Here is a 13,162-nt window from a genome sequence, read left to right on the forward strand (position 1 = left end):
CAAAAAAATGTGTTTTTCTTTGTTAGACCGGGGACTTATCAGCTATACCCAAATATGGACCGAGAGGCACCATTTTCGGCACACCTTTTTATGGTCCCAAAAAATACCTCTAGATTTCCAATTTCAGCAAATTGGATAAAAACTACGGTTTTTATAAGCCCAAGACCCCAAATCGGGAGGTCGGTTTATATGGGGACTATATGAAAACTTGGACCGATATAGTCCATCTTCGAACTTGACCTGCCTGCAAACAAAAAACGAATCTGTGCCAAATTTCGGGACGATAGCGCCATTATTTAAAGCTGTACTGATTACAACAGATGGACATGCTTATATCGTCTTAGAATTTTACCCTGATCAAGAATATATACTTTATATAGTCGGAAATCGATATATCGATGTGTTACAAACGGAATGACAAACTTATTATACTTATTATGATGGTGGGTATAAAAATGCGTCTTCTATGCTAAGCAAAATGCGTATTCGTATTATAAGGACATGGAATCTTTGGCTTCAGGACAATAATTTCTTCAGTGTTAACATTTCGCAACTGTAAAATGTAATTTATCGACCTTCTACCTTCCAGTTTTAATAAGTTACTGCGTAACGATTTGGTCCTCCTTTTTCAATTTCAATCCCTACAAATATAAGAAAATCATAAACCAATTTTTTCACAAAAGTTTATCGTGAATGTTACTTGATAATTCAAGTCTACCCATCATATTATTATTGTTATACACTAACTAAAAAAAAGTAAATTTTATTATTATACATAGAATTTTAAATTATTGGAAATAAAATGGCTAAACTAAAACGGTGCATATATTTTTTTTTAGTTTCAAAGTTTGGGTTTGAAACCGAAAAATATATATTTCGAAATCACTTTCTTGATGTGTATATATAAAAATCGAAATTTCGGAAATTTCGTCAACGTTTCTAAGTATCCTAGTTTTAAGTATATGAATCCTTAAGTGAAAGTCGAGGTACTTCCTAAAAACATGTATATTTTAAAAAAGCATTTTCTTGGACATTTTATTAATTTTATTATTATTTGAGTAAAAGTTAAAATAAAATTCAAAAAATTCTCTTCAATGTATTCATCATAAAAAATTCATTAACAAATATAAATATATTTCTGATTGTATTCTAGAACATCATTGGTCTATTCTAGAACATCATCGGTCTTTATTTTATGTCTCCGCACCAATTTAAACCAGAATCCTCCGTCAGGCATCAATTCGAAAACGGAAGTGCTAAGCTTAAATGGATTACACATTTTCGGAGAGGCTTCTATACGGAAATCTCGCACTAAATAAAAGAGATAAGCTTTGGCCTCCATCAAAGCAAAACGTGAACCTGAAGAGAGAGAGAAAACAAAATTATCAATTAAATCAAAATTCATTCATCTCAAAAAAATTATTTTTGGAAGAAAGTATTTGTGTACAAACCTATACAATTCCGTGGACCCATACCAAACGGCAAATATGTACACGGTTGTATATTCCTCTTATTCTCTTCGGCGAATCTCTCGGGTATAAATTTTTCAGGATCAGTCCAATATTTTGGATCCATTTGCAAACCGACAATGGGAAACCAAACAGTATCACCAATTTTAAAATTTAAAGTGTTACCATTTTCCAAATCGTAGGATACATCTTTATTGCAGACACGATCTATGGCCATAGTACCAGGCCATTTACGTAATACCTCCGATAAAACCATATCCATGTACGACATCTTTTGCAAAGCTTCATAGGATAAAGGCTCATCGCCTATTTCGAATGATATTTCATTTATTTCCCGCAAAAGTTTCTCTTGGACATCGGGATTAGCCATTAACTCATAAGCCGTAAAGCTAACCAATGTACTGAGCGTCTCATAACCGGCAATAAAAAAGAGTAAACATTGAGCAACCATTTCATTGTCATTCCAATCACGATTTCCTTGTTTGGGTTTCTCTTGAGCCAGCAGACCTTTGGCCTCCATTAGCAAATTTATCATATCCGGTCTTACTATAACATTTTCCTTGCGATATTTCATAGTTTTCAATACCAGATCCATGAAGTAGTTTGTAAATCTCTTATCGAAGAGATCTATTTTTAAAAGCTAGTAAAGTAAAAAGAGAACATTTTCGTTAAATGTTCCTGAATGTAAAAAATATACACCAAACCAAATATTGTTTGTATTGTTCAAACATATTATGTTTCACCATAAGGTAAGTACTATGTTCGCTTTTCGCGTTGAAATTTTCGTGGTTACTTTATTAAAACAGTTCAATATAAAGCAGACAAATTAACTCAATTGATGCGTAGTTTCTTGTTCCTCTAGATTTCGGCAAGACTTTACAGGAATAAGTTTGTTTTCATTTATAATTTTGGTTATTTAAGGAAAAGTAATCGCGAAAATAAAGTGGTTTTCAACTCGAAAACCGAACATAGTACCTACCCATAGGTAGAAAAATGTTTTAATGATGTTTCCTTTTTTATATATATTTTTAATGCGCCAATTGGTTACTTCCATTCTTTTACTTGGAGCATACTCTCTAGATCTCTCTTTCTAGACATGTTTGTAGTCTATTTCTAAATTAATATATATTTACATCCAAGCATATTATATTTACAAAAATTGTATGTCCCAAACATAATATGTTCTCATATATTAACATATATGTCCCAAACATGTTATTCTAGTTTATTAGCTTTATATGCTAGCACTTAAAAATATTTTGTTAAAAAAATTGAGTTCCAAACATATAATTTTTACAACAAACACATGAAAAACAGTATTTTTCGTCCCTCAAAAGTGAAAAGTTTAATTGGGAAAACATTTGGGTACTATCCCCTTGCTACACTCAGGGAAGGAATATGATGACCCCAAACATGTTTCAAGAGTAAAATAATATTTTTGGACGTTGAACATGGGAATTGTCCCCTTCCTACACTCAGGAGGGAATATGATGACCCCAAACATTTTTCAAGAGTAAAATAATATTCTTGGACGTTGAACATGGAACATGTTTGTCGCAACCATTTTATTTTCTCGATAATTATGTATCTGATTCCGGCAACCATGTATATGTTTGGAGAGAAAATAACATTGTTGCGACAAAAATGTTCCATATTCACCGTCCAAATATAACATTTTGTTTGAGGTGCTCATATTCCTTCTCTACCACATTGGTGAACTTCTCTCTTCACCAATGTGGTATCACAATGGACTGAATAGTCTAAGTGAGCCTGATACATCGGGCTGCCACCTAACCTAACCTAACCTAACTTTCCTTCTCTGCGTGCAATAGAATCACCTCTACTCCTCAATTTTTTTCGACAAAAATGTTTCATGTTCACCGTCCACATTTTGTTTGAGGTGATGATATTCACTACTTTAATTGGAATTATTTCTTTTTGTTTGTATTGTTTTTGTGTGTGTGTGTGTTTATTATTTTTTTTTTTTTTTTTTTGAAACTTGCATTGGTGATTGATTTCGTCATTTCCGTGATTGAAGCAATTGCAATTAAACACTTATTGTATTAAATAATTAAATCCAAATAATATTCAAAATTTTAAATCCAAATAATATTTTTTTTTCGTTGCTTGTAATGTTCTTGGAAATAAGTACGTATGAAATTGAAAATTGTATGTAACTAAAGTTTTCCATAAATTTTACAATAAAAATTACCTTAGAAATCCATCCAAAATTTGTTATCAATACAAATTTAATATTTTGCCAAAACGAGAATGTTGTTAATTTCTTGCCCATGGTATAGAATTCATTTTCGGTATTAATAAACGAATTCACATTTAAGCCAAATGCCGTACTTGCTATAACATCAGTGGTGAAACGTTTAGCAAAATCCTTTAAATCCAATTCAATTGACTCCTCATTTATCTCTTGCTGGGACATGGGACATGATTTCGCCTGGATTTGTTTTTGAAGATAGTCACTAGTTTGTTGAGCAACTTCTATCATTAGCGCGAACGTGTTCCTTAATTTACTACCTGTAAAAGCCGGAGTCAATGTATTACGCATATCTTTCCATTTGGCATTCTGAAGAAAGAACAATGATGAACCAAAAATATGACTCTCTTTGGTATCATCTTTCACAAATGCATTTCGGCGATTGGGAAAATATTCAAAGTCACCGCATGATATTAGCTTCAAAAGTTCTGGATCACGTATAAGATACAATGGTTGTCTCTGATCGAAAATACCAAACACTCTGTAAAACAATATAAACAAAAACAGAGAGAGAGAGAGAGAGAGAGAGAGAGCGAGAAAGAAAGAGAGGCTGTGTGAGGTAGTCTGTTATTTCAATGTCAATGTTAATTTTTTTGTTGTTATGTATATTAAGCATTTTAAGCAATGACTTGTGGCGCGCTTTTCTTCCACCCTCTGTGGTAATGTTTAGCCAGCTTTTGAAAAAGGTGTTACCAGAGATCTTAAATATCTCTGTTATTAAGGTTTTATTCCGTTATAAAAAAAATCACCAATGAAATAAGACCCTAAGAGAAAAAAATATAAAACATATCTTGAATTCGAAACAAGATATGTTATGTAATAATTTAGGGGCTTTTTTTTAGTGGTCGGAACTATGTTAAATCGATGATGACACCAAACATTAACAGGATTATTTCGATAAATACTAGTAGGTTTTTAAAAATGAATTTAAATGAAAAACTTTTCGCCCTATCGCGAAACTTTTTCCCATTAAATTAATTGCGGTTTAAAAAATATTCAATTAAAATTTTAATTGATTCAACAAAATTTTTAATTGAAATGCAAACATTGGTCCATATCGGTCCATAATTATATATAGCCCCCATATAAACCGATCCCCAGATTTAGTTTGAGGATCCTCTAAGGGAAGCAAATTTCCTCCGATCCGGCTGAAATATGGTACATGGTATTAGTATATAGTCTCTAACAACCATGAAAAAAATTGGTCCATATTGGTTCATAATTATATATAGCCCCCATATAAACCGATTCCCAGATTTGAACTCCGGAGCCTCTTAGAGGAGCAACATTCATCCGATTCGGTTGAAATTTGATACGTGGTGATGGTATATGGTCTCTAACAACCATGCAAAAATTGGTCCATATTGGTCCATAATTATATATAGCCCCATATAACCGATCCCCAGATTTGACCTCCGGAGCCTCTGAGAGGAGCAAAATGCCTCCGATCCGGTTGAAATTTGGTACGTGGTGTTAGTATAGGGTCTCTAACAACCATGCAAAAATTGGTCCATATCGGTCCATAATTATATATAGCCCCCATATAAATCGATCCCCAGATTTGTCCTCCGGAGCCTCTTGGAGGAGCAAATTTCATCCGATCCGGTTGAAATTTAGTACATGGTATTAGTATATAGTCTCTAACAACCATGCAAAAATTGGTCCATATTGGTTCATAATTATATATAGCCCCCACATATAACCGATCCCCAGATTTGATCTCCGGAGCCTCTTGGAGAAGCAAAATTCATCCGATCCGGTTAAAATTTGCAACGTGGTGTTAGTATATGGCCGCTAATAACCATGCCAAAATTGGTCCATATCAGTCTATAGTTATCACACAAAAATTGGTCCATATCTGTTCATAATCATGGTTGCCACTCGAGCCAAAAAAACCTACCAAAATTTTATTTCTATAGAAAATTTTGTCAAAATTTTATTTCCATAGAAAAATTTATCAAAATTTTATTTCTATAGAAATTTTGTCCAAATTTTACTTCTATAGAAAATGTTGTCAAAATTTTATTTTGTCAAAATTTTATTTGAATATATACCACGTAGGAAAATTTTAAACTTTTATCACCAAAAAAATTCGTTTGTTACAGAATTTTTATTTTTTCAATAAAAAAAAGTTATTTTTGAAACAACAACACAGTCCATTTCGTTTATATCAAACACTGTTCTTTTCTGACTTTAGGTCTTTAATAAGACACATTTTACAGTTCAAAATTTAATATAGTACAATGTAATGTTGAACATTTTTTCTTCCGAACATATCTGGAATATATGTAGAAAAAACCTTCGGTCGAAGCAGGGATCGAACCAACGACCCTTGGCATGCAAGTCGGACCTAGCAACCACTGCTCCACGGTGCCAAACTATATGTTTGTTTCTGTTAAATAAACTTTGTTTATTCGGTTCGTGGGCGCCGCAAGCTATGCTATGTAAATATAACTTATATGGATAATTATCGATTGATGACCATAACAGGTACATAGTTCAGTGGTTAGTGTGTTGGCTTACAAAGTGCATGGTCCGCGGTTCGATTCTCCGTCCAGGTAAAAAAAATATTAAAAATTTATAAAATCGTATAATTTCTTCTACATCGTTGGTATTACAGAAAAAGGTGCTAAGAACTAAAAAACCTCGTGGATGTGAGAAAGATGTGAGGGAAAATGCAATGTTTTTTTGAGTTAGTATTTATGAAATTGTTTTTACATCCTGGAAAAGAATAAACGTTTATCACAAAAAGTATATACTTTTCTTCCAAATACACTTCCTTTCAGCGAAAAGCAAATGAGAAACGAACTTTGTTTGTCTAAAATTTCGTTTGGGAGGAAAGAATTATTTTTTTGCGTGTACATAAACTTCGGCCTGGCCGAACTTACGGCTGTATATACTTGTTTTTTTTTTTTATTTTTTCAAGAGAAAAGTCTTTTTATCTAAAGTATCAATCTTAAATAATATACAGTGAGCAGCATAAGTCATGGTACCCACTACAAATAAAAAAATTAGTAATTTCTCAAAAACTATTTCACAAAAGTTATAACACTTATTTTTATTTTATGTATTCACTCCCGTACTACTACACTACAAACAAAAATTTAACTTATTTGTCAAAACAAAATTTAAAAATAAATCGAGATCTGGTAAAGTTCATATTTTGCACAGCATAAGTCATGGTACCCCTACGGAGAGGAGGTGTTTTACATCATTCGTGGGATAAAATCGTTTACCAAAACATGTGGCAACTATTTAGAGTTTTGTCAAAGTCTCTTTTGATCTAATAACGGTACTTGCCGCATTTACAAACGCGTGTTTTTGTGCAACAAGTTGAAACAAACGTATTTTTAAAATGTCTACAAAAGAATTATCTGTGGAAGAGCGAAAAATAATAATTAATAACCATAAAATGGGTAAATCCTATTCCGAAATAGGTAAAATTATAAACAGAACCAAATCAACCATCCAAAAAGTTGTTAATCGGTACAAAGGAAATCTAATTGAAAACAAACCTCGAACAGGCCGTCCCCCGAAACTCAATTATAGAGAAGAACGGAAAATTGAAGCTATTATCAAAAATGATCCATTTACCAGCGCTCCTAAAATCGCTACAGAATTAAAAGAATCATTAGGAAAAGAAGTTTCTGCAGACACAGTACGTAGATGCATCAAGAGGTCTGGATACAATGCTCGCACTGCCCGCAAGAAACCACATGTGAGCGAAAAAAACAAGACGAAGCGTATGGACTTCGCAAAAGAATATAAAAACAAGACAAATGACTTCTGGGAAAATGTAGTTTTCTCCGACGAATCAAAATATAACATATTTGGATCAGATGGACGCGCTTTGGTTTGGCGAAAAAAGTGCGAAGAGCTCAATCCAAAGAATACTCGGAAAACGGTGAAGCATGGTGGAGGTGGAGTAATGGTGTGGGGATGCATGTCAGCAGCAGGTGTTGGAAATTTGGTATTCATTGAGGAAATAATGAATAAAACAGTTTACATGAATATCTTGAAACAAAATCTAAACCAAAGTGCTGAAAAACTCAAGATTCGTGATAATTATTACTTTCAACAGGACAATGATCCCAAGCACACCGCTGCTGAAGTTAAGATGTGGATCGCGTATAATACACCACATATGCTGATAACTCCTCCACAAAGCCCCGATTTGAATCCTATCGAGCATCTATGGGATCATTTAGAAAAACGAATCCGAAATCATACAATTTCCAGCAAGGCTCAACTCAAAGAAATACTTGTGACGGAATGGCAGTGTTGCCAATTTGGTGCTTTTAGCACCAAATTTAGTGCTTTTCGATTTCTAAAAAGCACCAAATTGCCTTTTTGGTGCCTTTTCAAAAAAAGCACCAACTTGGTGCTTTCTGGCATTTTCATTTAGTGCTTTTGGTGCTTTTTTTATTTTGAACAGTATTAAGTTTAATTGATACAAAAATTTTGATTACACTTTCAAGAGCCGAAGAAACTCAAATTTATTGCCAAATATAGAATTTGATTGTTATGAAGTTGGTATTGATTATTTTTTAATTAATATTGTTATTTAGGGTATTCTGTAGGAAAGTCGAGCGATGAGTGTCGAATTTTTGAATTTGGTAAAGATGTCATTAAAAACGTTTGTATTAAATTTACAAAAGCACGCACAACTGAAATAAGCAATAGACTCCTTCCATATATTAATAGTTTGAAAGTTGAAAAACATCACTGATCAAAATGAATTAGACGAAAGCATTAAAACTGATCAAAGTGTATACTTGAATAGCGGTTCATAATGGTTAGTACTAAGTTCGAGTTTTGCCGCTAAAGTGAAAACTATATCAGTAAAAAAGGCATATTTGCTGCAAATTTTATTATGGGGAATAGCCAAAAGTAAATTTTCACAAAGTTTGTATCCCTTAAAATGAATTATTATTATTGTGAAAAAATGACTATTTTAGCAGCTAAACTCGATCTTAATACCCACCTTAACTTCTTAAAATTCAATTCACCAAAGTTCTATAATACATCTTCGGAAGTTTTTTTTTTTTTTTTTTTTTTTTTTTTTTTTTTTAGTAGAGCATTTAATTTTCGATTTTGTGGTGGAAGCTGGTATGTTAGAATTTATAATATATTTTTGGTGCTTTTTGGCCTTGGAGAGTTGGCAACACTGCAGAATGGGATAAAATATCGCCGGACTACACTAAAAAGCTTGTGTACTCAATGCCCGACCGATTAAATGAAGTTTTACGACTCAAAAAATATCCTACCAAGTATTAGGTACAACAATTTAGTTCTAAAAAACATAAAATTTCAATATTTTTTTATTTTTCTTCAGGGGTACCATGACTTATGCTGTGCTAAAATATGGACTTAACAAGATCTCCATTTTTTTAATATTTTGTTTTGACAAATAAGTTAATTGTTTGTTTGTAGTGTTGTAGTACAGGAGTGAGTACATAAAATAAAAATAAGTTTTAACACTTTTGTGAAGTAGTTTTTGAGGAATTACTAAAGATTTTTTTGTTTGTATGGGGTACCATGACTTTTGCTGCTCACTGTATATTTTTTAAATACGCTTTATGCATTCTTTTGAGTTTACAACTTTCTCGTTTTTAACTAGATTTTGGGCGCGGGTTCGAAATTTTCTAAATTCTCCCAAATTATTTTTATTTTGTCTTAAAATCAATATTTCTGGGATGCTTTCGAAAATGAAAACCACTTGCATTTATAGTACTCCTCTTTTCATTTGGTGTCGTCAAAAAATTAAATTATATTCATCGATGCACCGTTGAGTTAATTCACACCAAAATGTGTAAAAAGAAATAATCGCACGAAAATGTTTATCTTTTAAAACAACTATTAAAAAAAAGACAAGTAAGGAAAGTCTAAAGTCGGGCGGGCCGATTATATTATACCCTGCACCACTTTGTAGATCTAAATTTTCGATACCATATCACATCCGTCAAATATCACATCCGTCAACTATATCTAAATCTGAACCGATTTCAACCAAATTTGGCATGCATAGCTACAATGCTAATTCTACTCCCTGTGCAAAATTTCAACTAAATCGGATCAAAATATTGGCCTCGGTGGTCATATGAGTGCAAATAGGGTGAAAGCTATATATGGGAGCTATATCTAAATCTGAACCGATTTCAACCAAATTTGGCACGCATAGCTATAATGCTAATTCTACTCCCTGTGCAAAATTTGAATTAAATCGGAGTAAAAGATTGGTCACTGTAGTCATATGAGTGTAAATCGGGCGAACGATATATATGGGAGCTATATCTAAATCTGAACTGATTTCAATAAAATTTGGCACACTCTATTACACTACTAATTGTACTCTTAGTGCAAAATTTCAAACAAATTGGGCCGAAACTCTGGCTTCTAGGACCATATTAGTCCATATCGGCCGAAAGATATATGTGGGAGCTATATCTAAATCTGAATCGATTTCAACCAAATTTGGCACGCATCGCTACAATGCTAAATCTACTCCCTGTGCAAAATTTCAACCAAATTGGGCCAAAACTCTGGCTTTTAGGACCATATTAGTCCATATCGGGCGAAAGATATATATGGGAGCTATATCTAAATCTGAACCGATTTCAACCAAATTTGGCACGCATAGCTATAATGCTAATTCTACTCCCTGTGCAAAATTTGAATTAAATCGGAGTAAAAGATTGGTCACTGTAGTCATATGAGTGTAAATCGGGCGAACGATATATATGGGAGCTATATCTAAATCTGAACTGATTTCAATAAAATTTGGCACACTCTACTACACTACTAGTTGTACTCCTAGTGCAAAATTTCAACCAAATTCGGCCAAAAATCTGGCTTCTGGGGCTATATAAGTCCATATCGGGCGAAAGATATATATGGGAGCTATATCTAAATCTGAACCGATTTCAATCAAATTTTGCACGCTTGACTATACGACTAAGTGTTATGTTTGTACAAAATTTCAAGCAAATCGGTATAAAACTCTGGCTGCTGGGTCCATATTAGTGCATATCGGGCGAAAGATATATATGGGAGCTATATCTAAATCTGAACCGATTTCTTCCAAAATCAATAGGGTTCTATTCTGACCCAAATTAGGAACATGTGCCAAATTTGAAGGCGATTGGACTTAAATTGCGACCTAGACTTTGATCACAAAAATGTGTTCACAGACAGACGGACGGACAGACGGACATGGTTATATCGACTCGGGGACCCACCCTGAGCATTATTGCCAAAGACACCATGTTTTTTTATACCCTGTTCCACAGTGTGGCGCAGGGTATAAAAAAAAAGATTTAGCCAATGATTTGCTTCCATATTAATCTTATTTAATTTTTGTATTTATGAGAAGGAAGAATTTCATAATGGTAGTTAATAATCCAAAAGTTTTAGTTAATTGTTCATAAGTTTACAATGCATAGAAATCTCAAAAATGGAACACATTATAGTTGAATTTTCCTATAAAACAGTTTACGTCTATAATACTTTGTGCTTTGCGAAGCCGTAAATTACAACAGGGGGTCTTGTGTTTCCCACAATCTCACTAACAATCTGGTAACTCTATTTAACACATATACAGACACACACTCATATTCACTATTGTTTGCATTTTTTGTTTATATCATCATGATCGTAGTCTTACTTTCCATCGTGTTTGTTGTACAAATCAATTATGACCTCATACATAGACTTTTGCCGGCGAAAAATATCAACAAAGCTCCCCATTAAAAATGTGGGCTTGTCATAGGGTATCCCCCGTTTGGCAAAATAATCTTTGTTGGCGATGACCCAGCGATAAAAGAAGAACACAATAGCCACTAGAAGACATAATATTTCCAGCCACCACATGGTCTGCCAATTGACTTAAATACTTGATAATTTTGAGAGGAAATTCACGCGTGTATTCAAAATTAAAGCAAAATTTATGTCGGTCTACATACGGCTAACGCTGAATTAACACTAAATTTCGGGAGTTATGTTGTTATAGCCAAACTTGCATTAAAAATTAAAACTTTTCTCCATTATCGACAGACATGAAATTGTAAGCAAAAAAGAACAGACTAAAGAGAACACAAGTTCGCCCTTCCTCTATACAAACCCATATAGCGCTCATAACATATAAAAAATAATGGTTTATAAGCTAATCAACAGAATTCGATATATAAAAGTATATGTATTCCCTAATTCAAGAGATTGCGTATAGCTTTCGTTATAAACTTTGAGGGAATTTCATCAGAAATAGACGAGTGAACCAAATGTTTGCGTTTCATAAGAAAGAACTAAAGTCATGCTATAATGGCTCCATAGTACCCTACATCACGTTTGCTATTGAAATGTCTGTAATTCAAATGTCTTCAATCACAGAAGTGATCACCAAAGTCAATTAAACAAATAATTGTTCCAATTAAAATATTAATCGATGAAATTAAATTTTGTAATTGATGTTTATTTCAATTAAAACATTTATTGACCAATTAAATTTTTATTTGAATATTGTTAAAAATTCAATTAGAATTTTAATGTGAAAAATGTTGGTGATATTTTTTTCTGGTCATATTTTCTCTTCTAATGACAAACCAAAAATGTGACGACCCAGATTGGACTCCCGTATTGGGAGGTAAAATTATTTGTTATACCCTTCACCATAGGATGGGGCTATATTAACTTTGTCATTCCGTTTGTAACACATCGAAAAATTGCTCTAAGACCCCATAAAGTATATAAAGGGTGATTCTTTTGAGGTTAGGATTTTCATGCATTAGTATTTGACAGATCACGTGGGATTTCAGACATGGTGTCAAAGAGAAAGATGCTCAGTATGCTTTGACATTTCATCATGAATAGACTTACGATCTGCCACAACGTCGAATTTTCAGTGAATGGGCCCTAGAAAAGTTGGCAGAAAATCCGCTTTTTTATCGACAAATTTTGTTCAGCGATGAGGCTCATTTCTGGTTGAATGGCTACGTAAATAAGCAAAATTGCCGCATTTGGAGTGAAGAGCAACCAGAAGCCGTTCAAGAACTGCCCATGCATCCCGAAAAATGCACTGTTTGGTGTGGTTTGTACGCTGGTGGAATCATTGGACCGTATTTTTTCAAAGATGCTGTTGGACGCAACGTTACGGTGAATGGCGATCGCTATCGTTCGATGCTAACAAACTTTTTGTTGCCAAAAATGGAAGAACTGAACTTGGTTGACATGTGGTTTCAACAAGATGGCGCTACATGCCACACAGCTCGCGATTCTATGGCCATTTTGAGGGAAAACTTCGGAGAACAATTCATCTCAAGAAATGGACCGGTAAGTTGGCCACCAAGATCATGCGATTTGACGCCTTTAGACTATTTTTTGTGGGGCTACGTCAAGTCTAAAGTCTACAGAAATAAGCCAGCAACTA

At 33.5% G+C, this 13,162-nt stretch overlaps 1 protein-coding gene across 1 annotated transcript; it reads right to left on the reverse strand.

Moving 5' to 3' along the window:
* Positions 1-990: 990 nt before the first annotated feature.
* On the reverse strand, positions 991-11,754 carry LOC142222623 (putative cytochrome P450 9f2). The gene is made up of 4 exons (XM_075292863.1): positions 11,405-11,754; positions 3,682-4,222; positions 1,452-2,109; positions 991-1,359 (listed from the first exon to the last, which is right to left on the reverse strand). The coding sequence occupies exons 1-4, from the start codon at positions 11,608-11,610 to the stop codon at positions 1,166-1,168; spliced, it is 1,599 nt and encodes a 532-aa protein (XP_075148978.1). The 5' UTR covers positions 11,611-11,754; the 3' UTR covers positions 991-1,165.
* Positions 11,755-13,162: the final 1,408 nt, after the last annotated feature.

Source organism: Haematobia irritans, chromosome 1 (genome assembly GCF_050003625.1).
Source record: "Haematobia irritans isolate KBUSLIRL chromosome 1, ASM5000362v1, whole genome shotgun sequence".
NCBI lineage: Eukaryota > Metazoa > Arthropoda > Insecta > Diptera > Muscidae > Haematobia > Haematobia irritans.